This window comes from Phyllostomus discolor, chromosome 6 (assembly GCF_004126475.2).
Source record: "Phyllostomus discolor isolate MPI-MPIP mPhyDis1 chromosome 6, mPhyDis1.pri.v3, whole genome shotgun sequence".
Lineage (NCBI taxonomy): Eukaryota > Metazoa > Chordata > Mammalia > Chiroptera > Phyllostomidae > Phyllostomus > Phyllostomus discolor.
The window spans coordinates 135299230-135326876 of NC_040908.2; the positions used below are offsets into that span (position 1 = coordinate 135299230).

General features: G+C 54.8%; 1 protein-coding gene across 2 annotated transcripts in view; it reads right to left on the reverse strand.

The window, feature by feature from the left end:
• Positions 1–27647, reverse strand: part of USH1C (USH1 protein network component harmonin) — a 46089-nt gene that overhangs the window by 17418 nt on the left and 1024 nt on the right. Inside the window, exons 2-16 of one of the 2 annotated variants that reach the window (XM_036029105.1) lie at positions 19331–19398; positions 17781–17924; positions 17518–17656; positions 13767–13875; positions 13610–13634; positions 13365–13422; positions 13020–13114; positions 11633–11717; positions 10642–10701; positions 10427–10483; positions 9975–10117; positions 8837–8902; positions 8363–8487; positions 5179–5252; positions 80–232 (exon numbers count right to left, since the gene is read on the reverse strand). In XM_036029105.1, coding sequence (XP_035884998.1) covers positions 80–232; positions 5179–5252; positions 8363–8487; positions 8837–8902; positions 9975–10117; positions 10427–10483; positions 10642–10701; positions 11633–11717; positions 13020–13114; positions 13365–13422; positions 13610–13634; positions 13767–13875; positions 17518–17656; positions 17781–17924; positions 19331–19398 — 1401 coding nt within the window. Of the gene's footprint in view, positions 1–79; positions 233–4026; positions 4077–5178; positions 5253–8362; positions 8488–8836; positions 8903–9974; positions 10118–10426; positions 10484–10641; positions 10702–11632; positions 11718–13019; positions 13115–13364; positions 13423–13609; positions 13635–13766; positions 13876–17517; positions 17657–17780; positions 17925–19330; positions 19399–27647 lie in introns of both variants that reach the window. The other variant, XM_028516026.2, reaches the window with a different exon arrangement.

Genomic DNA, 27647 nt, shown 5'->3' on the forward strand with positions numbered 1-27647 from the left:
CCCTGGGAGCATGATGGGGAACAGCCGTGCCGCGCCACGCTGCAGGGGTGCTCACCGGGCCTGTGAGCAGGACACGTACCTCCTGGGCCAGCCGGTTGATCTTCAGCTGCTTTTCCTTTTCCAGCATTTCCTCTTTCTCTTTGTAAAGCTTTTGCTCAAACTCCAGTTCCTTCTTATTCTTTCTCAACTCCTGCAGGCTCTCGTCATACTTGGCTTTCTTATCCTTTCCTTTCTGAGCAGATGTGGCATTTTTTACACGACAAGGGTTACAAGGCAGTGTTGACACTGGCACAGCACCACAAACAGGGCATTCAGTCTCCAGACAACACCAGGCAACCGCCCCACGGCCAGCCCCTCCCCCAGCTCTGCCCCTGGGCATTGGACCTGAGGGTCAGGACAAGCAAGCCGCTGTTACCCATGGCAGAGTAGGAGACACATTCCCTTCACCAGCCAGAAGAATGGGCTTACTAGTTCACTAACTAGCAGTGTGACCTTGGCTAAGTGTCTTAACATCTCTGGGCCTGATTCACCTCATCTCCAAAATGGAAGAAATACCTGCCCCATAAGCTTGACATCCAGAGCCAATGAAATAACATCTATAAAAGAGCTTTACAAACATTACAGCACTATAGAAATAGAAGGTATTGTATTTATTTCCTAGTATCTAGGCATACCCTTTCTCCATTATTTGGAGAGAAAATTTTCTCATGTTCAGATACCACACATGCCTCCTGGGAGATTCAACAAAAAATCAGGGAGAGCTGGTAAGCCTCACTTGTAGAGAGATCCTCTGTCCTGAGCTGCAGGAGGCGGGAGCCAGCCTTGACGTGGGAGCCCAGAGCCAAGTGTATCACATTTTCCCCTGATGCTTAAGTTCCAGATCATTTCATCCTGTCAAGTCTACCATTCTCCCTGAACCGGGCCCCTGAAATGAGGATGAGTCAGAAACTACAGGCTTGGGGGTTGGGGTGGGGACAGAGAATGGCCTGCCTGCTTCCCACTGGCTGTCAGGGTTCAAGAGGACTTGGGGAGGGAGGTGCAGGGCAAAAGGATTTATTTTTCTTGTTGGAATTGGACCCATAAAGCCTGCCTTCCTGGCTGCTTCTCCCAAGTGGCCGAGAAGCCAAGGAGTAAGGAAGGAAGAGAACTAACATTTCTGGACTGCCTAGGTGTCAAGGAAATGACAGTATCGCACACATAGGCATTACCCTACTCTTCTGATGGAGGAGATGAGGCTCAGAGAGCAGAAGTCTCTGTCCAGCATCAAACATCTAGTAAGTGGTGGTGCCAGGATTTGAACCTGAGTCTTCCAGGTCCCACGAATTTTCTACTGAGTTCAGATGAGCTGGGGGCCACGGGAGCATGGCAGGAGGGAGTGTCAGCTCCACCACACACAGCAAGGAGGACAGAGCTAGCACTCAGGAGGGGGGACCGCAGAGAGAGCTGGCCATCTGGGGACTGTCTGCCGGAAGGAGAAACCCACCTGTGAGCTCTCCCACCCCCAACGAGTCATCTGGGGGCCTGCTCTCAGAATTCCTGAGTCATCCCAGCATTAAAGGCCAGAAACGAAGAACTGAGTTTACCAGCAATGGACACAATTTGTCCACAGCTGGAAGGACTTAGGGTGTCATTACAGACCTATGTTTGAGTCATCCTGCTTCCTTGAGAGTGTAATGTGCTTTGACCCCACCCCACACTGTCTAAGGGATGGGGCCCACCCCCAGAGCAGTCTAAGAGTCACTTGAGAAAATGGTTCTCTTTGCTTTAGAGTCCTGCTTGGTTCCTCATCTACCCTGTTGTCTAGACTCTTGGCTCAGTTGATTGATGAATCCCTCTATCATGTAATAGATTCAGGCAGCAATTCCCCAAGAGGAGCCAGAAACATTCTGCATGATGGCAGCTTGCTGGAATAAGGGGATAGCTCCCCACAGGAACCACTGGGATGGGAATGGCCATTCTGTTGTTAAAAGACCCACCAGCACTCAGATTTTAGAGCCAGGGCTCCGGGGTGGGGCAGGCACATGTGACAGTTTCTGTCCCACCTCCTAGAAGCATGAGGTTCTGGTGCAGAAGAGCAAGTAGCCCCAGAGCACTGTGCACCAATCCCCCCACAGTCCACTGCATAAGGGTACTTAGTTGCGTGTGAATCTGCCTCCCTGCCGACAGCGGGCTCCTGCAAGTAAGCAGGGCTGGTCTGTGTGTTCACTCATGCGGCCCTGAGGACAGGGTTACTACTCAGGACCATAAATCCTCAGGTCCTGGCACAGACTTCGTGGGGCCACAGGCCGGGGGTCTTTGAGCCCCAGGGAGATTCCTGCCAGGGTAGGAATCAAAGACATTGAGTCTTTAGTGTTTCAAATAAGGGGATTTTTTTTCACTGATGGTCATAACCACAGATAGCCGCTTGTATCACCTGGGCACTGGGTGTTCCAGCTCCTGCTGTACACAGCGTCTCTTGTGGTTCCAGAGAAAATGAGGACGGATTTTCAGAGCCAGCGCGAGGAACATGATTCTGTTGTCCTTTCAACTGTCAGTTAAATTCATGGCAAACATTCCTTTTCACTCTGGACTACAAGGAGAGGCTGATGGGGTGGGTATGTGCTTGCTGCTACCCAGAAGCAATTTCTCTGCCTTTTAGAAATGAAATGAAAACCAAATACCAGCTATTCCTGGGATGACTGAACTAACAAACAGGGGGAGCCAGGGCTCCTTCTTTACCAACAGCACGTTTCAAGCAACACGATCTCTGACAGGAAGTGCGTGCGTGGAGGAGATGCACACGCACCTCTTTTACCTTTGTCCACTAATCAGTGTCTGGGAAGGAGGTAATCTATCCACCTCCTTTAATAGTTTTTCAGGTAAAATCCTGCCTGTGTGTGTGTAGTTATATTCTGGCTGAGACAGTACATAGGGGAGAATTTGGAGTCTAACCCAATGAGGCGTCCTGAGCGGGAGTCAGCCTGTGGAGTGACAGGGACAGTTTCTGGAGAGCAGGTCCTGTCTGAGACCCTGGTGGCTTGGAAAGGAAACCCCGAGGGGCTCTGCCCTTGCCGACTCAGTGTCATACAAATCACAATGTGCACTCCTGGGTAAAGAGACCTTCTCCCCTGTCAGGAATAACAGATAGTGCTGTCTGTTACCTGCACAGTCCTGTGTTGGAGGAGGGGCAGATGCTTCCAGCACAGCAGAGATTCCCATTGCACAGGCAGGGAGAGGTTACTTATCAGCAAGGTCACTCTGCTGCCAGGGCCCTGGCTTCTGGAGGCCAGACATCCCGCCAGACAGGGCCGGCCGAGTGATAATGCCTAAATTGGTTCACCCAGATTTATGCCGATGCCTGAATTCCAAATACCAAGTCATCTTGAATGTGCAGTCTATCGGTATTAACAATGGTATTTTCATAATCAAATGCCAAAGTGATTTAGAAAGAAAAAGGATGAGAAAGATTTAAGGGGTCTGGAGATACAGTAATAAGATCTAGAGAGGAAAAACCCAAGGCCCCAGAGGCCGGAAAATTGCATTATGCTGGGCACACGCAGAGATGTTTCTAGGGAGGGCGTGATTGGTGTGGCTCTGCGTCTCAACCCGAGGCAGCCGGCAGTGTCTGGCACAGCCGGTCTCATAATCCGCGTTGGGAACACCCAACCCGATAATTTTCTCTGTCTGACCTCGGCTTCTGGTCTTGGCCCCTGGTTCTACTTGACGGAGAAATAAGGAGTGGCTTCTTGCCCTGCCCCTGCCCCTATGCCCCGTACCCACTAGGGCTGGCGCTGACCCGGGTGGTGCCTGATGGTGCTGGGGCAGCTTTCACCCCGTGAATGCTCCCCCCACCCCCAACGATGCCTCTGTGACAGCGCCCTGCCGTTAGATGTCAGCCTGGCACAGGGGCGCAGACACGATTACCCCTCAAGTGAACAGGCCAGGTCACACTGCGGAAAGTTGACAGGAAAAGAAACAATGTGTGCAAAAGGCCAAAACCCACAGCAAACTCAGCAGCACACGGCACGGCACCCCGCCCTGTCCTACCTTGCGGATGGTTGGGAATTTGCCATCATAGCGATAAAACCACCCAAAGGCTGCAACAACACAGAGAGCAGAGCCGTGAGATGCAGTCCACTCGGCCCGTGTGTCCAGGCCCAGAGCTGGGCTCTCGAGGAACACGTGGCTTTGTGAGATGGAACGCAGCACAGCGGCGGGTCCAACAGCAAAACCGCGTCCTCTGCCTGACCCTGCACTTACCTGGCCTCGCCTGGGCTGTAAAGCAGGCCCAAGACCACCTGAGAAAGGCCCTGATTGCCAGGCCCTGGACCCCTGTCAACCGTCTCTGGCCTTAGAAGTCAGTGCCAGGAAAACCAAAGAGAAAGCCCCTTGTGGGAGGATGAGCTTTTGCAAATCATAGCCATGGCCTGCAGAGCACAAAGCTCCGTTGAAAGAGAATGCGCCTTTTCTCAACCGATGTCTGGTCCCTCCGTCCAAGAAAAGGCTCGAGACAAAAGGGAGCCTGGGTCTCTGCCTAGAACTGCTGTCGGACAGAACAAAACCGTCTTGTCTCACAGTCCAGGCCATGTCTTCCACTCTCAGTGTAGGAAGAGAAAGCAGTGATTGGGGTCAGCTCTGGGGAGGACGGCTTGGGCAGCAGTGGGCAGGAGACCAGCCTCCAGAAAAGCAGATCCCCAACTAGGCCAGACCACCGGGACACCAGCACCCCTGGCCTCCCTCAGGCCACAGTATGACAGGGTAATATCTTGAACCCGAAGCTCCCTAGGCCAGTGGTGACGGCTTAAATAACTACCCACTCTTGACCACCCTGGGTTCTAGAACAGAATCTTGAAAGCCCCTTGCTGGACCAAACACTACCCCCTAGTTCTTAGATCTTGAAGAGATCTTGGGGAGTCCTGGGGAGAGGCCAGAGAAAGAACTTGGCCTTGGGCAGTACTTAAATATTTCAGCCAGTGGTTCAGTTGTACTGAGGTCCGCCAGCTGACACTTCAGCCTGGCTGTGAGTCCTGTTCTCAAGGTTTTGTGTGCAGTGCTTGGACCAAGCCAGGGTTGGTCACAGACTGCAGTGGTTCCCACCATGGACTGGTCCCCAGAGCTGGGTGTCTGCAAAGCTGGCAGGGGGAGGTGGGCAGGGCAAGCAGAGCAGCAAGGCCAGGAAGCAAAGCGGGGGCCGCAAACCTGCTCTCCCTGCTTCTCCGTGCCTCCATCCGGGTCATCGGCAGGCTCAAGCTTGGGCTTCACTCCCTGATCATCTACCCGGGAAAACAGGAGGAAGCTGGTGAACCAAGAGGGATTCAGGAGACCCAGAGGCCAGAGGTGCTTCCCAGGAGCCTGGGGACCTGGAACCAGTGTCCTCTATGGGAGCTGTGACGTCAGGGGCGGGAACAAGGCTCAGGAGCCCAGTGCAAAGCTTTCTTGCTCTGGGATGGTGCATGCAGTGCTTCCAACTTTGGCAGCTTTGGTTTCTCTGTCTGTAAGATGGGCTAACGACAGGGGCCGCTGATCTGACAGCAGAGCGGGAAGAATTTTGTGGGGCGTTCGGTTGACGCTTGGGAGATGGGGCACAGAGGCGGAGAATACCTGCGTGTCGTGCGTGTTCAGTGTAAGCCTTGGTGCCAGGGCTTACAGTGGGAGAACACGTCCTCCTGGCTTCTCTCACCTGTGGAGCTATGTGGGTGGACGGGGTGGGGCCTGCAGGGGTGAGGAGATGCCAAAGCGTAAAGGGGCCCATGTGGCCAGGAAGACCTGCCTTTTGACGTAATGTGGAGAACAGCAAACTGTCTGTTCCTGTGGTTTCCAACCTGGACTCCGGCCTCACCAGGCTGGGGGCAGGTAGTGTGTAGGTCTGCTGTGAGCTGTTTGTTCGTGTTTCAAAGTTTTAGGTAGAAGACCTGGCCCAGTAACCTGTGAAAAGGCTAACGTGAAGAGCCTTTGCTTTTGGTTTGGTTTACGGTCACTCAACAGCAGAACACCGATGCTTTCTTCAGAATAAGGAGGACTACCTCATCAGACAGGGGGGGGCACAGATGACGACTACTTCACCGTGTGGTAGGGAAAGAACCTCAGCTTCCACACCATGCGGTCTGTGGGGTGTGGGGACTAATTGGTGCGGTGCTTAATGGCTAGAGGAGACTGGAAATCTCTTGTGTAAACCTCTTCCTCTCTCCAGGCTTTTTCTAGCTCTGAAATCCTTAATAAAAATCCACCCCCTCCCCTTGGTTTTGCTAAGGAACTTTCTCTGGGGACCTCTGTGACAATGTGTCCTATACTTGAGGGCCTGGCCCAATGTTGGGGTTCTTCTACTGGCTCAGCTGTGGGTCGGCAGGCTGAGCCCCTGGGACAGGTCGCGGTGAGGGGAACAGTCTGTCCCACTCACATCCTTATGATGAGTGGCTTCATCTTCCCCGGGCAAGAGATGCTCCACTCTTTCCTACCTGTTCAAAAACGCAGGGTCCACCCCTCATCAGGCACAGCCACCTGAGTGGGGCACAACCTGTCAGCTAACTGGGCCCCCGAGTTGAGGGGTGGTCCGGAGGGATCACAGCCTGGTCCTGGGTGCCGACATGGCTGAGACCATGCCAGCCTCCCAGGAATGCGGAGAAGGCAGGACCTGAGCTGGCTCCGAGGCCTTCCTGCAGGTCCTGACTCATCTCCACACAAGAATTAAACTGCAGGAGCACGTGGAGGCGGGTGGAGGCAGCCGCCGCCCCAGCTCAGGCCGGCAGGCTCCGCTCACCAGTCTCCTGCCCTGAGGCGTTCCTCTAGAAAACATGTATATCTTGAACAAAGGGGAAGTTCTTACTCCTTTGATTCAAGAAGCTTGATTTGGTTTAAAAGCACTAAATAAATAGCTAGCTAGAGAAAGGGTTTTTATTTTCCACAGTTCCTGAGAGGGTGTGTTTGCTCCGAAGCCAAGACCAGTTTCGAGTAAGGTACTAAATTGACTAGGGTTACTTTCATGAGAAGTAATTAAAATCGATCTCTCTCCTTCTGAGGCTCCTATTTCACACATTAAGAGCAAATTAACTCCCTGCCTAAAACACAGATTATTCACCGGGAATTCAGCTCTGGCCACATCCTTGACGAATAGCGAGTGTCAGAGGGAAGGCTGATGAGAGCCCTCTTTGTCCTCGGGAGAGGACCCTGAGGTGACACTGTGCCCTGCCACCAGGAAAGCATGGGAGCTGTTTGCCATGGACCAGGGAGGGGTGCAGGGGACCATCCACGTGCTCTGGACACCTTCAGCAACCCAAGCTGATGTCCCTCTAGGGAGTGGCCATGGTTCAAAGTTGGAGCCAGAGCTGTCCAGGCCCCATCACAAGATCCTAAGTGGCTGCTGAAATGGGAGGAGAGCAGAAATGGGAACCTTGGTTCTTGGGGTCAGATTCACCCCTCATCTGACCAGGTTCTCAGGTCAGCTGAGCACAGTCAGCTGGAGTAGAACCTGTCCCCTGTCAAGGATGATCTAAGTAGCTACAAAGAGTAAAGGCCCAGACAGGCATCCTGGACTTGTGATTGCCACGGCCCCCAAGCGGCCTTGCTCCTGGCTCCCCACTACGAGCCTACTTAAGAAACACTAAGAGTGAGCTCCCCACCCCTGTTTTGCCCTGGTGCTGTGAGCTGCCCCCCTTGAAGAGGTATCCTGGGAGTTGGGGCTGAGAGCAAGTGGAAAGGGGAGCAGTTGCTGAGGCCTGGACCGAGCCTGGAGCTGAGAACGTGGTACAAGTGAAGAAAGGAGATAGGGGCAGAGGAGCTGAGGTCACAGGATGGCCATAGTTTGGTGCCCAGGAGTCCAGATTCCATCCCTGGAGGGCACAGACCTCGCAGGGTCCACACACAGGGACACAGGTGGTAGGGGCACTTCAGGTAAGCTCCTCCCACAGTTGCCCATCAACCTTGGACACGCCCCCAAAGAGTCTTCTCTCATGTGAGCCCGCCCCTTGCCCTAGTTCCTGTTGCTGTTTCACCCCAGCCCCAATTCAGAAGCAGGCAGGAAGAAGATATGGCACCCAACAAACTAAGAAAATACCATAGCAGTTCACTTCTTCCATAGCTCTCCAATCCCTCTTCAGTAGCTCAAGGGCGTGGGGAGGATCTGCCCGCCTGTGTCTGTGTTGTGAGGAACAGCCTGGCAGCAAACCTCCAGGACAAGGAGGGCAGACAGATCCCACCCACCCCAATCCCCCGACAGACAGCCCTTGGCACAAGGCTGCCCCTCCGTGAAGGAAATGCAGTCCAGAGAGCCATGGGCTGTTTACTGGGAAAATTATGGTGAGTGAAGGCAGACCAGCCTCTCTGTCTGGACCCCCGAGCCCCCTGGCCCCAGGAGGAAGCCCTCTGCCCACCAGCACATGATACGTACACTTCGGCTTGCGAAGGGACACAGGGCGCACCTCGGTGGTGAGGGTCTTAGGCGAGAGCAGCTGTTCCTTCGAGCCCCAGTCCTCTTCCCACTGCTTCTGAAACTTCTCTTCCTCCTCCATGATCCTGAAATAAGACCCCACACTCGTGACAGGAGGCAGACCCTTCATGGGCCCAACTTCTGCTGATAGGACCTCCCCAGCCAGCCTGGGGAGAGGCCACATGTTCGAGCTGTGGGGAAGTCAATAGAGTCCTTGGCACTTGAACCCTAAATCGAGTGTAATTATGTAAGACCGTGTTCTGGTTACTCTACCAGGATGGGCTTTACTAGGACTACGGAATGGCTACAACTAGAGGAGGATCCACCAGGGGACAGGTGGGCCAGGTAGACGGGCCTGAAGGCCGCCTCTGGTTGTCTACACTCCCGGGAGCACGCTCGTATCCACACACGGATGCGCGGGGCTGAGGCACTCACTGTTCCATCTCCTTCCGGTATCTCTCATTTTCTTCTGCTGCCTTCTGGGCGATTTCCTTTTTCCTTCTGAAACACAAAGCAGATTGGCATGCTGGAGTCTGTGCAAGAGGAGTTAACTCTTCCTTGTAGCTAACTCCTGATTTGGGAAAAGCTTTGAGTATTCTTTCAGGCTCCCTCCCAAGGATGCCTGGACCACTGTGGAGGCTGAGAAAGCAGATCCCACAACACTGGGGTCCTGTGCTCTTGTGGGGTTTGGTTTGGCGCCACTAGGCAGAGACTCTGTGCTGCCGGAGCGGGCGGGCAGGCCCTTGTGGGCCACACTGGAGGCACCCACTGCCAAGCACTTACAGTGACTGATGATAGGCAGGGCCTGGACTGAGGGAGGTCCTCCTGGAAGAGGGTCCCAGGCCCCAGGGGCAAAGCTGGGGCCACCACCCAAGGTCAGGGCTGTGGGCAGAGGTACCAGCAGGGGGGGTTCTCAGGCTAATTCTGAGATGGGAAAAGCCTGTCTACTTGCCTATTCCAAATTCTTATGGGGCTCCTAGAATATACCTGGATTTAGATTTTGATGATAGTTTTTGATTTATGAATTACTCACCCTATTAATTCTCTCAATCCAGTATCTCAGCCACCCGACGTGGGGGCAGAGGGCTTATCACCATCGATGGGGCAGCCAGACTACCTGGTGTGAATGCCAGCTTGGCCACGTGTGACTTTGCCCACAAGTGACTTACCTCTTTGGGTCTCAGTCTCCCCATCTGTGAAATGGGTTAATACCACCTATCTCACAGGGCTATTGTGAGAATGAAAGTAGGTAACACACACAAGGCCATAACACAATGCCAGTCCCATGGTTGGTACGCAACAGATGTTAGCTACTGCTGGTAGTAGCCCCATCTACACGCATATGCCTGGGTCTTGGAAACTGGGGGCTCTCTTGGCAAGGAGGGAGGAGCCCCGTGGTCGGAAGGCTAAGGGTGTTTATGCTGACCACCACTGGACCCATCTGGTCCGAGGATGGTTCTCAGGAGGAGAAGATGAGGTCGGCTCAGGATGCGATGAGCAAGAAGTAAGGTGAGTGGGGTTGTACGGTGGTCTGGGAGGGTGGGACAGAGGCACCCTAACTGGCCACACTCACTGCCTCTCCATCTCCTGCTGTTCCTGGAGGATCTTGTTGGACTCCATCGCCAGCCGCTTCTGCATGAGAAGCTCCTGCCTCTGCAGCTCGCGCTGCCTCACTTCTTCCAGTCGCTCCCGATCCGTCATGAACAGCTCCCGGCCCTCATGGGGAGAAAAGAGACGCCTCGTTCAGCCCCCTGGGGAACCTGGGCTTCCACCGCCACCGCCTTGGGGGCCGAAATGAGGGTTCTCTTCTCATCATGTGACCCCAGTGTCAGGCACTGTGGTTCCTGCTGTGTCTGACCCCAACGTCCCCTGGCTGGGCAGAGATCCTCTTGCTCTGTTTTGTCAGAGCTTCAGGGAAGGAGACCCTTGGTTCTTCTCAGGAGTGTGTGGCAGAGATCAGGGCTCTGAGTGGCTGGGCCTGGAGGTCAGGGGCCATGGAGCCCCAGAAGCTCATTCTAGACTTACAGCTCCAGCTACGATGGACATGGTCAGGCTGCGGCTACTCTTCAGCACGTTCACGGCCTGTGGGGACAGGTGGACAGTCAGCTGAGGCCTGACAGATCAGAGAAACGGAGGCTTCTAGAGAGCATGGAGGATGTCAGTCACCGTGGCAGGGGGAGGGGGTCAGAGGGGGAGGGGCAGAGGTGATAACGCCAGCAGGTGAACATCCCAACCCTCACCTCCTTGTGGTCCAGGTTGGAGAAGTCGATGCCGTTGACTTCGACGATCTGGTCCCCTGTCTGGAGGAGAAACGGAGAGGGATCAGTGGGTTTGCACTATCTGTACTCTGACTTATGTGCAGGAAGGGTTCCCCCTGGGGGACGAGGGCAGACATTGGGCCTTAGGTGGCTGCACCTCAGCTTTCCCAGATGAGCAGCTAGAAAGCTCCGAGGGGTCTCCCAGGGCCCCCACCTCATATCTCTTTCATCAGCTGCCAAATATGATATCAGCAGAGTTCTATTCTTTGGCTGAATCTATGACATTTGCTTTAAAAACTCAGTATGTAGACACAGGAGCCTTTGGGCTTCTCACATAGCTGAGGCTGTGTTGAGTCATAACAACAATTGGCAGCTAACATTCACCTATCCCTTACTCTATGCCCGTTCAAAGCATGTGTATTAATTCATTTAATCCATACGATGTCTCTAGAAGGAAGGCTATTTCCCCATTTTATAGGAGAGAAATCTGACACATGAAAAGAGGAAGTCATTTGTCCAAAGTAGAGGTCAAAAGTTCCTGTTCTGGCATCAGATCGCCCAGGTTTGAATCCCGGCCCCTCCATTCTAGGCATATGATCTTGGGAAAAAATCACATACTTTCTCTGGGTCTCAGTTTCCTCATTTGTAAAATGGATAATACATGAGGCTAATGATAGTACCTAATTCTCAGAGTTCTCACACATTTTAAAGGGCTTAGAACAACGTCTGATCCAATGAGCACTCAGTGAGTGCCACCTGTTTGATTACTATTACTGTACCCCACATGCAGGACCAAAGGCTCTCAGAGCTGGAGAAGGCTGGAGAAAGAGTCAAATGCTGCTCCACTGTGATACTTTCCCTGCGGGGGTGGGTAGGAAGCACCAGCCAGCAACAGTGGAAAGAGGGCTACGTGGGAAGACGCGTGCCTCTGTCACCGTGTGATCACAGTCTGACCCTGGCCGGGGCCACTCACCTCCAGCCCCACCTCGGCAGACAGGGAGCCAGGCTTCACGTTGCTGACGAAGATGCCGGGTTTCTGGATGGGGCCGCTGGAAATGCTGCGGAAGTGATGGGACACGCAGGTGAGCCTCTGCCTTCAGGGCTTGCTCATCCACAGTGTCCCGCCCCCTCGGCCTGTGCATCCAATGCTCCAGCCCCGCAGGACACAGGCCACCCACGAGCTCAGCTCCCCACGGCCTGCCTGTGGCAGCAGCCACAGAAAACTACTTGTAATCCCCCACCCTGCCCAGCCCCTAGCACAGAATATCATGTATGCTGTTTCTTTTTCTAGCACTTTCCTATTCATTCCTTAAGACTCAAGTGCTGTCTTCTCTGCAAGGTTTTAAACTGAACGCCTATTCTTTCCTAAGATGAAGTAGTCGCTCCCTTCTCAGTGCTCCGAACACACCTACAACGAGGGTGGCATCTGTCCTATTGTTCTCCCCTCCCAGATCTGTGGCAGGAGTCACTAACTGATCACAGTGCTCTCCGCGCAAGCCGAGAGACAGTCTTAGAGTTCTTTGCAAAACAGCACTCCAGGCAGCCACTGCTAATCGACTAGAGATAGCACAGGGTTGGAAATGTATCTGCCACCCTGACACAGAACGCAGCTCCATTGGCATCGTTGTCACTCCATATTGTAACCATTGATGTGGCAGGCTTCAATATTAGGCTGTAATCTCTTAGAAAGGAGGGACTTCTTTATGACTTATACTTGGCAGGAAAGTATTGAGTAAATGTGAGTGAGTGGAAACAATAAGAATAACTCAAAAAAGAATAGCTGGTATTTACTGACTGCGTATTTGCCAGGCACTAAGCTTGGTACTTTACTTCTGTCTTCTTACTCCTCCTCACAAGGTGGACTTTATTTTTCCCAATTTATCGAGGGAGAAACTGAGGCCCAGAGTGGTTAGATAACTAGTGCAAGGTTCCCGAGCTCACAAGGGACAGAGCAGGGACAGACCCCTCAATCTGTGACTGTAGCATCTGCATGCTTAACAAGACTACGTCTGCCACCTATGCCTGCTTGCAGGAAGCCCACAAGATAGTAAGTGACAAGGGAACAATGACAGAGATGACCAGCAGGACAGGCTCCATTTACTGTGACTCAAGGACCCACCAAAGGCACATGGCTCTTCCTGGTGCCTCAGTTTTTTCATCTGTAAGATGGGCCTGTTACAGCTGTCCCCATGGCCCTACAGGGCTGTTGTGAAACTCAAAGGGGAGATCAGGCACCAAGGAGTGTCATTATTCGTGGAGAAAAGTTCCCTCGGAAGCAGCAGTGAGGAAGGGGAGAGGCATCGGGGCCCTACTGGGGTCTACTGGCTACGAGGGAGCCCCAGGGCCTGCCGGCCACCCACCTGCAGCCAAGGCCCCGGGAGCCCACCAGGCTGATGAAGACCTTCTTCTCCTTGTTTTCCCGACTCCCTGGAGAGCCCAGGATGCCCCGCCCGCCCTGGAGGAAGGACAGAATAAGGGTCACTAGGTGTCACACGTGTGCGAGTGGCTACTTGCGCTCATAAGCACTGCCATCCCTGTGGGAGCCTGGTGGTTATTCTGTCCCTGGCGGGGGCAGGGGGTCTGCACCTGCTGGGCTGGGTGGAGGCCCATCACCCACAGGGGCTTTCCAGGTGCCCTGGGGCCGTGTGAGCCCCTCCTTGAAGACCACTCACTCAGACCCCATCACAGGGGGCTCTGGCCCCTACCTCAGATTCCGACACAAACTGATCCACGTACTGCCACTTGAGGGGCTCGTCCGGGGAGCTGGTGGGGAGGGAAAAGAGAAGGGGGGTCATTAGAGAGAGACACTTGAAGCACCAGGCCCCAAGTCCAGATCTGCACCCTCTGGAGTCCCCAGCCGCTGCTGGCCCAGGGGCAGTGCTGGCCTGTGGGAAGCCAGGCCCCAGGGCTGATCCCCGGACCCTGAGCCCACAGGGAGGGCCCTGCTTACCTCTTCACGGGGATCAGGCCGATGTCTGTGGGAGAGAGGATGGGGGTTAGGGCGACTCCTCTGCCCTCCCCTCCTCCCCCAGGAGCTGACTCCCTGCTGCCGACCCTCCCCAGCCCACCGTCAGCACCACCCGCCCCTGCCCTCTGGCCTCACTCACGTCTCACTTTGATGGACACGGTCTTCTTGGTGCGGATGAGGTTGATGACCTCCTCGTGGGTACACGAGGAGATGGAGTACCCATTGATCCGGACGATCTCGTCCCCTACCTGGGCCACAGACAGAGGGAACGAGCACCAGGCTGAGGAGCGTCAGGTGGCTGGGCAGGCTCTCTGCCAGACACCCGGGCCTGCCCTCCAGGAAAGGGGACATGGCCCTATCTCTCCCCTCAAAGAAACCTTGATATATGCCCTAGTGCCTTGTAACAGTCAACCCACCCTCAACAGCCAGAGGGTTCCCAGGACAGTGGCACTTCCGAGTGGTCTTGTGCAGCCCCATTTTACAGATGGGAAGACCAAGATGCTGGGGCAGGGGCACAGAGAGGGGGTGGCAGAGCTGGGAGGGGAACTGAGAACTGTATCCACACCCTGGTGCCCCTTTGGCCCTCTCAGAGCACCAACAGGTTCCAGAACCCATGTAGAAGGTGACCTTTCACCCAGAGTCCAGCAGCTCATTCCTGGCCTTTGTCCCACCCCACCCCACCCCACCCCAAGGAGCCGGCTTCCCTGCAACAGCATGACAGAGTCGGGGTGGGAATGTCCGTGACTCTTCACCCAAGCTCACATCACTGACACACACACAATCTCTTTTTTTCCACTCAATGGGAACTTGATGGACATTATAACCTGCCACAGCCCTGACCTCTGAATTCCCATTCTGGGCGTGAGCAAAGAACACTAAATGAACATAAGGCCTTGGCATCAGATATCCCGGGTTCAAACCCCTGTTCTTATTCTTATTAGCTGTGTGACCTTGGGCAAGTCTGTTGAACTTTCTGAACCTCAGTTTTCCCCATCTCTAAAATGGGGAGGTTGCCGTGAAAATTGAGTGTGTACACATAAGGACAGCCACTTCCTGGAGCCCCACAAGTAATAAATGAGCGGTTGTTATTGTTATTATTAGTTCAACCTGAGCTCAGATCCCCCTTCTCAGGACTGAGCCTGCATTGGATGGCGAGAGATGGGGGGCCAGCTCGGCATACAGATCCACAGTGAGACTGCCCCCCACTGGACACTGCCTTGGGCTCTTCTGCATACCTTGGCCCTGGGGATCTGGCCTGAAGCTCCTCACTTAATAGCTGCAGGGCTGGAAGGAACCTCAGACATCCATTGAAACTGAGGCCCAAGGAAGTGATGATGTTCTGTCCCAGGTCACACAGCCAGTAGCTATAAGACAGACTGGACCCTGGATGCCTTTCTCCAGCCTGAGGCCAGTGCAGGCCAGCTGGGGGCTTAGCTCACACCACATGTGCTGCCCCTTTGGACACTTGCTGGTACATGTTGGGGTGCAGCTTGACTCTCTGCGGGGATGGGGGGCTGGGCGGGTGGACAGACAGCCTGTGGGGGTGTGCCACTCCTCCTTCTACAGCACCTCCTCCAAGTCACCTTCTCACTGCTGCCGCCGGAACGCCCCCCTTCCACACCTGGACACAGACCCTAATCTTCTCAGGGTCCTGACCTGACGGGAGTGACAAGGGGCTCCAAAAGGTGCCACAAAGAGGGGCTCACTGAGGAACTCTCCAGGTTTCTGTGGCCACCTCCTGTAAGGACTCGCACCCGCTTTCTACAACTCTGCGTCTCTGTTCACCTGATGAGGAAACTGAGGCTCAGATAGGTGGAGTCACTTGCTTGGGGTCACCCAGCCAGTCAATGGTGTTGCTGGGAGTTGAAGGCAGGTTTCCCCGACAGCCCGACAGACAACAAGTGTTGTGTCTCGGGTGCTCGGGAGCGGAAAAGAAGGGCGCCTGGCCAAGCCCAGCTGCAGCTCCCCGTGCCCTGCAGTCTCTGGGTCCCTCCCGCCTGCCAGAGCCCTCAAGTCCCACAGGAAAGGCAGGGATTACTCCGCCCATTTTACAGCAGGGACAACCCAGGTGGGCAGAATCACTCTCACTCCCTAGACCCGACTGTGCAGCGAGTCATGCCACACAGACCGCCCAGGGCAGGGCAGAGGATGTCGGTTCAGACAGGAAACACTTGAAAAAAAATCTAAAATTTCTCCAGTAGGGGGCTGAGAGCGGAGAGATGGGGTTCGAGGCTGGGTCCTCTCGGTGGGCCCACACCCCCAGCCCGAGAGGCCCAGAGCAGCAGGGCCTTCTGTCCAGCCAGGCTGTGCCCGAACGCGCCCCTCCCTTGCCTTCCAGAATCTTCCTCCAGCCGCACTCAGGCGTGAGACGTCCCCGGAAACATGAACCCAGATGGGTCAATGGGTGCAGGAGTTATTTGCCCCCAGCTCCTCTGGGTGAAGTTCCTTGTGCTGTTCCTAAAGAGAATCTGCTGGGGACCCCAGTCAGAATGGTTCCCACACAGCCCCAGGCTCGGGTTGCTGGATCGGCTTTCCTCTCCCCGTTTCCTCCATGGAGCCCTGCAAAGGGCCCTTTGTGCCAGGGCCACAGTGAAATGACGATCTGAGGGGCAGTGGCACAAAGGAGAGATGAGCCCGTCCGCTCGAGCAAGGGCCGATAATTCATAACCCGAGAAACCAGCGGGAAGATAAAACTCTGTTTCATTAGAATGCCCCCATCACGGAGGCACCGCTGAGAAACCCTTGTCCTAGAAGGAGAGCTCACCCCGGAAAACAGGGCCTCCACTGACGCCAGGAGAGGAGCTCATTATGTCTTTCTCCCCGGCTGCATTTCTGGGCTGGAAAATGTGCCTCGCCGGAGAGGAATAATGAAGCGGCTGAAATTTCAGCCGTCCCGGCGAGCCGTGAGACAGGGATTTAGAACAAAGCGATGTCTGTCAGCTCCCGGCTTCCACCTCCCACTCCACGGTGTCTTGTACCTTTTGCCTTCAAGCCCCTGAAGCCCCCACTTGGCAGCCCAGATTGAGATGTCGATAGCGAACATGCTAGAAGCTCTGAGAGGGGGCAGGAGGGCCTTTTCATCTGGACATAGGAAAACACAGCTCTGGGCTCCAGCCGCAGGGAGACCAGGAGGTCTGCCCACCTCTGCTCTCCAGGCACTGAGGTGTGGGGGCCCCAGGGGAGGGGCGTCTGGGGTGCCGAAGAGAGGTCCCTGGGCTTGGCAGTCGGGAGACCTGGGTTCAAATCCTGACTCTGCCACTTGCTGGCTGTGTCTGTGGTCAAGACGCTGAGCCTCTGCCAGCTCTGTAAACTGGGGATGTCACAGCCAGGGAATAGAACAAGGACTGGTGGTGAGTGAGCACGTTACCCCGCACGTTCTAGGTGTTTGGTCAAGCTCCCTCTCCGCTCCCCTCACAAACACAGAGCACTTATGTTCCAGGCCCTGTTATGAATATTTTGTAATATGAATTCATTTACTCCTCATAACAACATGATGAGGCAGATGGTATCATCGCACCCCCACTTTACAGATGAGGAAACTGAGGCAGGAGGTGAAATGTTTTCCCCGAAGTCACACAGCCAATGAAGAGCGAAGCCGGGACAGTCTGGATGCTATACCAGGATTTCCTTTCACCTTCCAGGACAAGGCTACCTGTCCAAAGCTTCAGGTGTCGGGACATAACCAGGAAGGAGGGGAGGTGGGAGCCACGTTCCCAACCTAACTCAAGAAAACGGGCAATCGCCGGCGCCTGGTTTCTACGGGCCTGAGGAAAACCTAGCAGGATGCGTCAGCCTCTCCCCCTCCCAAAGTCTCAACGGTGAGGTGGCCACTCACAGCCCAGTGAGTGAGGGAGGGGGAGGCGGGAAACCCGAGGAGTCCGCACGCTCACCTGGAGCCCCACGCTGTCTGCCTGACCGCCTTTGATGAGGTGGGAGATGAAGAGCCCGCAGCCGAACTCCAGGCCGCCACGCACGCTGAGGCCGAGGCCTTCGGGGTTCGTGCGGTCCAGACGCACCTCCTTCAGCTTCCTGCCGTCCAAGATGCCCCAGCTCCGCCTGATTGCCCAAGCTGCCCATCCACTCGCGAGTGACCCTGCACAGCCCAGGGTGACCTCTCCCATCCCCACCTCCAGCCTGGTGGCCCCCTCCGCACCTGGAGCGCCGGGGTGTCAGCTGGTCGTACTCCACCTGGTGCTTCAGCGGGATCAGAGGTCGGATGGCGTCAAACAGCGGCAGGCGGCTGGGCTCATTGATGACCAGCTTCAGGTCTCCCACGAGCACAGCCACGTCCATGGTCCTGCAGAGACATGGGGACACCTGGAGCCTCACCCATGACCGTGAGCTCTGAGACCCAAGGATTCCCAGAGAAAGCAGTGCTGGGCTGGGCCCCCCACCCACTGGGCCCAGGCCTTGGACCTGAGGAGCACTCTCCCGAAAGGCCCAGAGCCCCGAGCTCCAGGCCAGGAGTCTCAGAGGAGCTTTGTTCTCTCATGTGAGTAGCACGAGGAAACTGGCGAGGTAGGGATTATTAACCCATTTTGCCAACGAAACTGAATCAGGATTCAAACTTGACTCTGCCTTGTCAGGAAACCTCATGTGAGACGGGGGTGACCCCTATCATCCCCGTTCTGCCACCTCTGACCTTCAGCTAAACTCATGCCATCTCCCACAGGCCTCCTCCTCGCACTGTCCAGGCCCCTGGTGTCTCCGGCCTGCATCTGCCCAGCGGCCTGCCAACTTGCGCACTCTCATCTAATCCTTGCCAAATGCCAGTTACTTCTCTTCTCAAAACCTTCCGTGGTTCCCCACTGCCCAGAGGTCGTGACCCATCCTCCTGGCAGGCTCAGGGCCTCCATGACCTGTCTCCATGGACCTGCTCCAGCTGGTGGCTGTCTGTGGTTGTCGGGAGCCCCAAGCTCTACTCCCCCAGATTTCTGGTCGCTTCCCAGTCGCACCTGAGTTTTCATGACTTCAGCTCATGCCTGCTAATGTTGACCCTTCCTTCCAGACTGTCCTTCCCTGATGTCGCCACCTGTCACGTCCTTCTTACCCTTCAAACCCTAGCTCGTGCCCTTTTGGTCCTTTCCCCATGGTTAGAAATGAAAACTCCTTTCTTCACATCCCTTTATGTATATCTAGAGGCTATTTTACCGTAACTTATATTAGAGTTTTTGTGCTTGCACTGTCTGTCCGTCTCCCCTCCCTAGGCCACGAGTTAGTTGCAGAAAGAAAGTAGATCTTGTTCGTTACCAGAGTCTGCGTGGCGCTCAGCGAGTGGCGGGAGCTCACAAATGTACGCTGGACAGATCAGAACGCAGGGGGGTGATGAGAGACACCTGACGCTGGTTCTGGGGCCAGCGGCCCTTCCTGTCCTACCCAGCAGTCACGCTCTGTTAAGAGCCTCTCTGACTACTTGACAGCCTCCCCGATCAGAGTGCGAGCAACCTGAGGGCAGTGGCCAGTCGGTCATGCTCGCAGGTATGCCCAGCCCCTAGCACAGAGGCGTGTGCAGAGTGTGTAAGTATTTGCCGAGACAAATGAATGGCGTATCCGTTTGGTTCCCAGGAGCCTGCGCGTCTGCCCCGCCACCCAAGCTCTGCAGGATGGGAGGGGAAGTCCTCCTGTCTCAGGACAACCCGTCCCAGGGCTGCCTGCAGACAGAGGGACCCGGGCGGTCCACAGCGGTAGACTCAGCGCACTTACTGGTGGTACATCCGCAGCACATCGTAGAGATAGTCCTTCTCTGCGTCATTTTCTATCAGAAAATCCACCTGGAAAACCCAAGAGCAGAATTACAGCTCCAGGCCCAGCACCCCCATAACACATCGCAGGGCGGGGGAGGAGACCCCCGCTGGGGCCCTCCTCAGTGTCTCCTCTGAGCTGGGCTGTGCGGAGAGGAAGAAAGCCCCAGGCCGGGCTGGGCCTCTGCCACCAACACATCATACCTGTGAAAACCACCCATGCAGGGCCACAGGGGCACCTGCCCACGTCCCGATATGGCGGGCTGAGCCTCTCCCAGGGGGGTACCCACACATATGGCATCTCTGTCATATGTGACGCACACATATGACAGAGATGCACCCCATGATAGCAGTGCTGCTGCTCAGTGCCCAGGGGTCAGCAACAGTGTCAGCCCCTGGTCTTACCTGACGGTGGCTGTAGTGCTGGATAACGGCTTTCAGGAAGGATTTGGGCCACTCGCTCAGGTAGCACATCCCACCCGCCGGAAGCGCCCACCGCCAAGTTCTTCTGTGTCACCAGTGCCAGGGGCAACTCCACCCTGTCCCTTCCTGGCCTAAGCTTGGTTAGCCCTGACTCCTGGCCACTCCTTCCCCTCTCCAGGTCCCTGAATGTGCCCCCACCCCCTGCAGGGGAAGAGTCAGGTTACATTATTTCATCTTTGCTGACGTCAATGACTGGGACTCCAAGGTCAGGGTCAGGAGCTGTTTCATTAGCACCTCAGTCCCAGGGGAGCTGGTGGACCAGGAGCCTCGAATTCCACTCCCTGAGACAGTTTAGTGCAACTCCATGCACTAGATCCTTGGGCTCCTCTTCAGCCCCAGACTGAGTGAGAGGGCAAGGTCAGAGACCTGAGGGATCACCGGGTTCCCCCCTCCTGCAGCCTCCAAGCCCAATCTCTTGGCCCAATGCCTCAGCTCCCCAGGAGAGAAGCTGCTGCTGGAAGCTGGAAGCTCCCGCCAGACTGGTCCTCAGAGAAGGGCCAGAGCAGCTCTGCTTCTTTCTATGGGCATCTCAGGGGTTCTGGGGTAGTCTGTCTGTCCCAACATACTAGGCCCAACCCTGGGGGTTTCTGGCCCGAGCAGGGGGTACAGAATGCAGATTTCTGGCCTCTGGCAGTACCTCCTTCCCTCTGAAGTGAGGTGAGCATTTCAGTGAAGGCGAGAATGGCCTGGGAGGATTGCCCTCCACTGTGTCACAGCTGGGCTACAGCTGCTACTGAAGTTCACCCCACCTGCTCAACGAGAGCATCCCTGCTTTCACCTATTTCACTGCCTACCTCCTCCAGGCCAGGCACTCCTGGTCAGCTGGAAGATGGGGATGGAAGCATTCCCATCTGCTCGGGTAGGTGGTACCAAGTCTCAGGGCAGTAGCCTGGGCTCTTGCACACACCACATCAGTGGGCACCTCCCGAGGACACAGCCTGGGCTCTCTCTCCTGCTCTGCCTGGGCCTGCACAAAAGGGGTGGGAGACCCTGTGAAACAGGCCTGGGTTGCCACGTTCTGCTGTGGTGGATGAGTCTGAGCAGAGAAAAATTCTGAACTCCCCTGGGGTCAGGGGCCAGAATTACCTTTATAAATCACATCATATCACTTGCTTGTTTAATAGTTTCCCATTGTGCTTAAAATCCAAATCTGAAATCTTTACCTAGATTTATCAGAGGCCAACTTCACCTCCTGCCACCCCTCCTGACTACAGGGCCTCTGATCAGTGCCTGCTACAGGCCATACTTGCTCCAGCCTCAGGCCTTGGCACATGCGGTTCCCTCTGCCTGGGTTGCTTCCCTTCTCCCTGCACAGCTGGCCTCCTTCCCAGGAAGCTCTTCCTGCTCGCCTACCCACCCAGAATCCATGCCAGCCCCCAGAAATGTTCCAGTTCCTTCATTACAGCAGTCACAGTTTATAATTCAAGGCTTGCTTCTTGTGTGAATTGGTTTACTTCCTTCAACAGGCGGAAAACCCCATGAGGGCAAGATGAGGTCCATCTGTTGTAAATGCCTTGTGCCTAACACATGGCAAAGGGTCCACAAACCAACACCGAACAGGTTTGTCCATCCTCCTGCTCTTGGGGGAATGGGAGGAAGGGAAGCATGGGAATTCTGTTGGGGGAATGCTCTTGGGGGAATGGGAGAAGGGACATCATGTTTGCAGCGTCCCCATGGGATGGCACTGGAAGATTTTCTTGGCCTGCTTCCACTTATTTATCTCATAAGCTGTACGAGGCCGATATCTCACATCATTTTGCAGATGAGGAAACTGAAGATCAGAGAGGTCAAACCAACCTACTGAAGCCCCCCCGCCCCCAACCCCGGTGAATGAGACAGAGCTAAGGTTTGAACCTTGGGCTCTGTGATTCCACTGTTCCTGATGCAGCACTTCCCACTGTAGAAAAGCTCCAGGGCCTGTTTAGGCCAAAACTTCAAGCCCTTTGCTCTCAAGAAGTCCTTCCTTATCTCAAACCCCCATCTCTTTCCTCTGCCCTGGCAAGAAAACCCTTTTGGCTTGGTTCATAATGAGTGGGAAACCTCTGAAAGATTGAACCATGGACGCTCTGCTCTCCAAGGGGAGCATCGAAATCCCATCTGCTCTGGCTGCAGTGAGGACGCTCTGACCAAAGGGCTTCCAGCCCAACTCCCGCTGTGGGGGCGCATGAGGAAAAGGACAGGAGAGAGAATTCTGTTGGCTGAGGCCTTCCGGCGGATGCTCTCTCCCGCCCCTCCTTGCAGAAATGCCTCCCTCTGTCCTCGGCAGGCAGCGCTTGTGCACTGGGTGGAAAGTGGGAGCAGGGGACAAAAGCAATTTCCAATGTTACAGTCTATGATTCTGTGTTTCTGCCTTCCCAGCCAAACACAGATCAGCTGGTCTTTGTGGAAAAGAGCCTGTTCTTGGGGGTCCCGGGGTCCCGGTTCTGCAGGCAGCCCTCCAGCACTGACTACTGCATCCAGGGCACCCTCTTCTCCCGCCCGAAATCACATCCTACCAGTCTCCCGAGGCAGCTGCCAAGTTCAGCTCTTTAGTCTGACATCCCCTCACTCTTACCAGTCAGGTCACTCAAGTCCTGGTCTTGAGCTTTGCCCTCACCTGCTTCTCCAGGGTCATCTCCACCTCTCCCAAGTGGGACTGAGGCTGCAGCGGAACAGACCCTGCCTCCAGCACATTGGAACCTCCTCGTCCTGACTCAGAATGCTCCATGTACCTCGATAATTTCAACGTGCCCATTCAGGAAGTCATCTATATATCACAACAGCTGGGAAAACATATCTGGTTTGTGTGGGATGCTCTTTAAATACAAATCTAAGTGACAAATCAAAATGAAGGTTGTGTCACTTCCCCTCTGGACAGTCTCTGCTTTGTTTTCAGACCACCGGGGAAGCCACACGCTCACACCTCAGACAGCTGAGCGAGACAGACCTATCTCCAGAGGCCTGACCATAATGCAATGTCACTGCCATAACGCAAGTCTCACTCTTAAAATAAGTTTTAAAACCTTGTGTGGTACCCACCCCCCCACCTCCTGGAGTCTCAGTTCTAGCAAAGTCACCAGGAGGATCCCCCCCACCCAGCAGCAGTCCCTCCATCGACTTCAGAGCACCTGCTCTGGGACGCTTTGTGGCTTCTCCCCATACCTTGTGCTCAGATGCAGGTAAAGCCCCAACCTCAGGGGCACAGGCGCACAGCGCTCAGTGGTGTCTGCCGAGTGACAAATGAATTCTAGCTGCTCTAGTCTGGAGCCTCCCTTCCAACCCCCCGGCCAGTCCTGGGAGACCCACCGCCCCCCATCGCTCCTCAGCACACACCTGCCGCAGCCTCCTGGATCTTCCTCCTCTTAGCTGAGTTTCAGCTCTTCATGAAAGAATAAGTCCCAGACTCCCACAAGAGGGACTGTCCTCCCTCCTCCCCTGTGAACGCTGCCTTCATGTAAGGTGAGTGCAAGCCCCAGAGTCTCTCCTGGTCTTATGCAACCTGGAGCCTGCTCACCAGGCTTCCAGACTGAGTCTGTGCTTGACCGGCTCCCTTACTCAGGACAGATTCTATTTACCGACTGCCCGCCACGTCTGAGGAAGTTCACGGGTATTGTCTTTGACCCACCAACAACCCTCTGAGGTGACTGAACAATATCACCCCCATTTCACAGATGAGAAAATAGAGGCTCAGGGAAGTGTCAGAGCTCAGACTTCACCCTATGCCCGCTGGCTCCAAAACCTCTGCACTTTTTCAAAACACCACATGCTATTCACTTACCAGATAGACATGTCTAACACACACTTACTGGGCACCTATGTGTAAGACACCCTGTCTTCTCTCTCCAACCAGGTTTAGGAAGCCTTTCCTTTTCTCAGATTCCCTCTCAATCACGGGCACAGAAATCCTGAAGAAGCCCACCATCTACAAGTTACTGTTGAGGGGATCTCTTTATTGCATCAGTCCCCCCATCCCCACTGACCTTGTGTCTGACCTTGTGTCTGGTCCCCTCCAACTTACAAGAGCATTCTCTGGCTGATGCCCTACTGATTCTGTGCTATAGGTCTTTATGGCAGGGAGAAGGCAGGGATTGGGCCCCTTGTCTGGGGCACGAAAGGCAAATTCTGGGTTTGACCTTGGCCCTCAGCAGCCTCACCTCCCAGCATTCCTCTGTATGGTCTGGCCCTTCAGGACAGCCACACGGGGGAAGCATACACCCTTTAGCTCATGCAAATTCAAGTCTATGTATGCACCCAGCCAAAGAGGGAGAAAGTGAGCAAGAACAAATTAAATAATGCATATTGTTCCACTTGACCTTGGGCCGTGGTGGGGATTAGGTGAGTGAATGCAGGTAAGGTACTTAGGACAGTGCTCAGGGCTCCTAAATGTGTGCTGAATCTCCAGACCCCCTCTCCAGCCTTCGCCACCCTGCTCTGCGTCCCAGGAAGCTTTGCCCAAGCTCCCTGCCCTTGGCTTCCCGCTGCGTTCGGCAGTGGGTGGTGATGCGGTGAGGAGAAAGGGAATGGCTTCTGATTCTGGGCTGCCACCATGCTGGATCCCCTTAAGGCAGGTTCCTCCTACTTGAGGCTGCAGGTCCTGTCCAGGCCATGGCTGTCCCCTATGCTGGGGACCCTCCCTGCCCTCGCCTTCGTTGTAAATGTTTAGAACAGTGCCTGACAAATAGTAAGTTCTAAGTATTTGTTAAATAAAACTAAGGAAGAATAAACGATACGAATTCCATATTCCCAGCCGCTGGCAGAGAGTGGCCCTCCCTAAATGCTGGTGGGATGAGTGGGTCCAGGCACATTTCCCCCAGGCCTTCCCGGCTTGCATCCCGGATGGTACTGGGTTTACTTGTCTCTTTTTTTATTATCCTTCATCTTTTCAAAAGACTCGGGGTTTTTTTTTTGCCAACTAGTTGGTAGCATCTGACCCAGCACTTGGCACAGCTGACTACACTCCCTGTTCCTGGTTCTCCTGTCTTATTTGCTGTTTCTTCTCCTCTAAAGGTAGGGGGGTCCCGAGCTCTGTCCTAGGTCTTCTCTCCATCTGTACTGTCTCCCTAAGGCAGGGGTGTCAAACTCGTTTTCACCAGGGGCCACATCAGCCTCACTGTTGCCTTCAAAGGGCCGACCGTAATTTCAATTCCTTCACAGTTCAGGAGTGGCTGCATTGATACAGTCCTAAAATTATCTTGGCCCTTTGGAGGCAACTGCCAGGCTGATGTGGCCCCCGGTGAAAATCAGTTCGACAACCTGATTCTTCTCCTGAAATGCAGACTCACCCTTGATGCCTCTCTCTCCACACCCACAGCCAACCCCTCCGTAAAGCCCATCAGGTGTCCTGGGTCTGACCACTCCCCTCCCTAGTCCAAGCCCCTGCCTCTGGCCTGGGCTACTTACTGTAGCAGCCTCCTGACTGGATTCCCCTCTTGGCCCTCTCATTCTGTTCTCTATCAGCAGTCAGAGCAATTCCTTTCAGGTGTAAGTCAGTCATGTCACTTCCCTGCTGGCACCTCAACACACTTAAAAAAAATACCAAAGTCTTGGCCATGGCCTACCTTACCACCCCCTGCTCCATCTCACACCACTCTCTGAATTTCTGTCAAAATTCCCCTCAGAAACACCATGGTACCTGTCCTTCCAAGAGAAGACAAGCACCTGTTGCCTCAGGGCCTTTGCACTTGCTGTTCCCTTTCCTAAAATGCTGTTCCACATATATCCCCAAGGCTCTTTCCCTTACTTCTTCCAGGCCTCTGCTTAAATATCACCTCTTCAGCGAGGTCTTCCTCACTACCCTATGGAGAGAGTACCACGTCATCACTCTCTATCCCCTCACCCCAGCTTATATTTTTCATAGCACCCATCGCTACTTGGCATCACACCATACTTTCGTTGGTTTCCTGGTTAAGTGTCTGTCTTCCCTACTAGAGTGTGCTCTGTAGGAGGGCACCAACTTTGTTTTGTTACTCAGTGATTAAACTGCTGTCTGGCCTATGTTACGAGCCCAGGCAATATGTATCGCATGCACAAATGCACAAATGAGTAGGAAATCCCTGGAAGGCAGGGGCTCTTTCTGACCTTTTTATGTATCCTACCCCACCCCCTGATGCTTGGCCTGGGGCAGAGTACACTACCGATACCCACAGGCAGTAAATTCTTTTTGAGCAAATGAGTAACCAAGTTCCTGCGCCGTGCGGGTGAGTGAGCAGAGCGGCAGCCTTCTCTTTGGAAGCTTGTTCTCCGGGGGCGAAGCCTTAGTCTTTTCTGCCCTTCTGCCTGGCCCAAAGCTGTGACCAGGACGGCCACCTACCTAAGTGCTGCTGGTGGCCTCGGGAACCTGCATAAGCCCAGAGGAGCAGACTCCTATTGCTCTGAAGCCATCCGTGGGGACAGTGTGGCCTTTTACCGAACAGTTACTATGTGCCCAGAGCAGCCAGTGCTTCGGTTCCCGGTGCGCATGTCCTGTCCTTTCAGGTGAGCACGGGGACCCTCACCTCCAACCGAGGAAATGGACACGTGGAGTGAGTATGTGGCTTGCTCAAGGTCTCTCTGGCAGTGCGTTGCCAGGGCTGAGATTTGACGCTAGTTCTGCGTTCCCCCAGATGCTAGACAACAGCAATGGACATTTGCTGAGGACTTGCTAAGTGCCAGGTTCGATCTATGCTCCCATCCAGCCCACGTAGTAACTTTACTAGGTGAATATTATTGTTATAGCCTCATTTAGAAACCGAGGCACAGAGAGGTTAATAGTTGGCTCGAGGAAACACAGCACTTTCCATGACAACATACCACCTTTGATGCCCTATGGATTTAGATCACACATCATTCATCCCCAAAGGGTCTATTTGCTGTGAAACGCCAAGGAGGGGACATGCAGAAAGCAATCAACAGCTAGTAGCAGATTTCACCCGCTGAGGCTGTGTGCCCCCACGTTATCTTCGGCCACTTCCACCTTTCTCTCCAGCTCCTAGACGATCTCCAGCCTGGGAGGGGAAGGCTGCCGCAGCCTCCCAAGCTGCAGGGCACAAAGTCCAGCCCAGGCCTTGCCCAGTATGGCGCCCGCCCCGCCTGCACACGCAGGGGCATTAATAGGTAATGACTTGTGAGGAGGAAGAGCAGGGCAGTGGAAACACAGAGGCCTGAGGCCCTTTGGAGCCTGTGGGGCCTGACGAAGAGGAACAGGGGCTGACCTAGGGGCTGAGGCAGACACAGCGGGACCTCCAGAAGCAATTCTCTCAAAAGAGGCAAAGACTCTACCCTACCTTGGGGGAAGGCAAAAGAGGACCCCACCTTGCTTTCCGCCCAGGGGCAGGAAAGTGAAATTCAAGCCCGAGCCTTGGGGTGGGGGGCGGGAGGTTGTGCTCCTCCCGAGTGGGTTGTCTGAAATCTACACTCACCAAATGTCACGGCTGCTGAAGTTTCTCCTCTCACATCCCTGCGCAAGAGGGTAGGCCGGTGAACACTGCTTTGCACCCCCTTAGCTATTAGCCTGCCCCCAGCTATCTCCCACCCCTGGGTGCACAACCCTCACTTTCAGGAGGCTTCTGCCGGTATGAGCGGCCCCCTCTGTGCCCCAGGCAAACCTTGATTACAACACTCAACAGCCAGCGGTGGGTAGTTACTAGTGTGGGGTCCACCTCCCCCTGAACACGACTAACAGTTTGAGGGCAGAGACCGGGTCTGGCACAGAACAGATACTCAGAACATGTTTACTCAATGAACGATTGACCCCAGCTCCTGGCCCTTCGCCCTTGTGGCCCCTTCCCTGGGCTCCTTGAGGCCTCCTGGGCCTCTCTGTGGGGAGAGAGCTCTGCCCC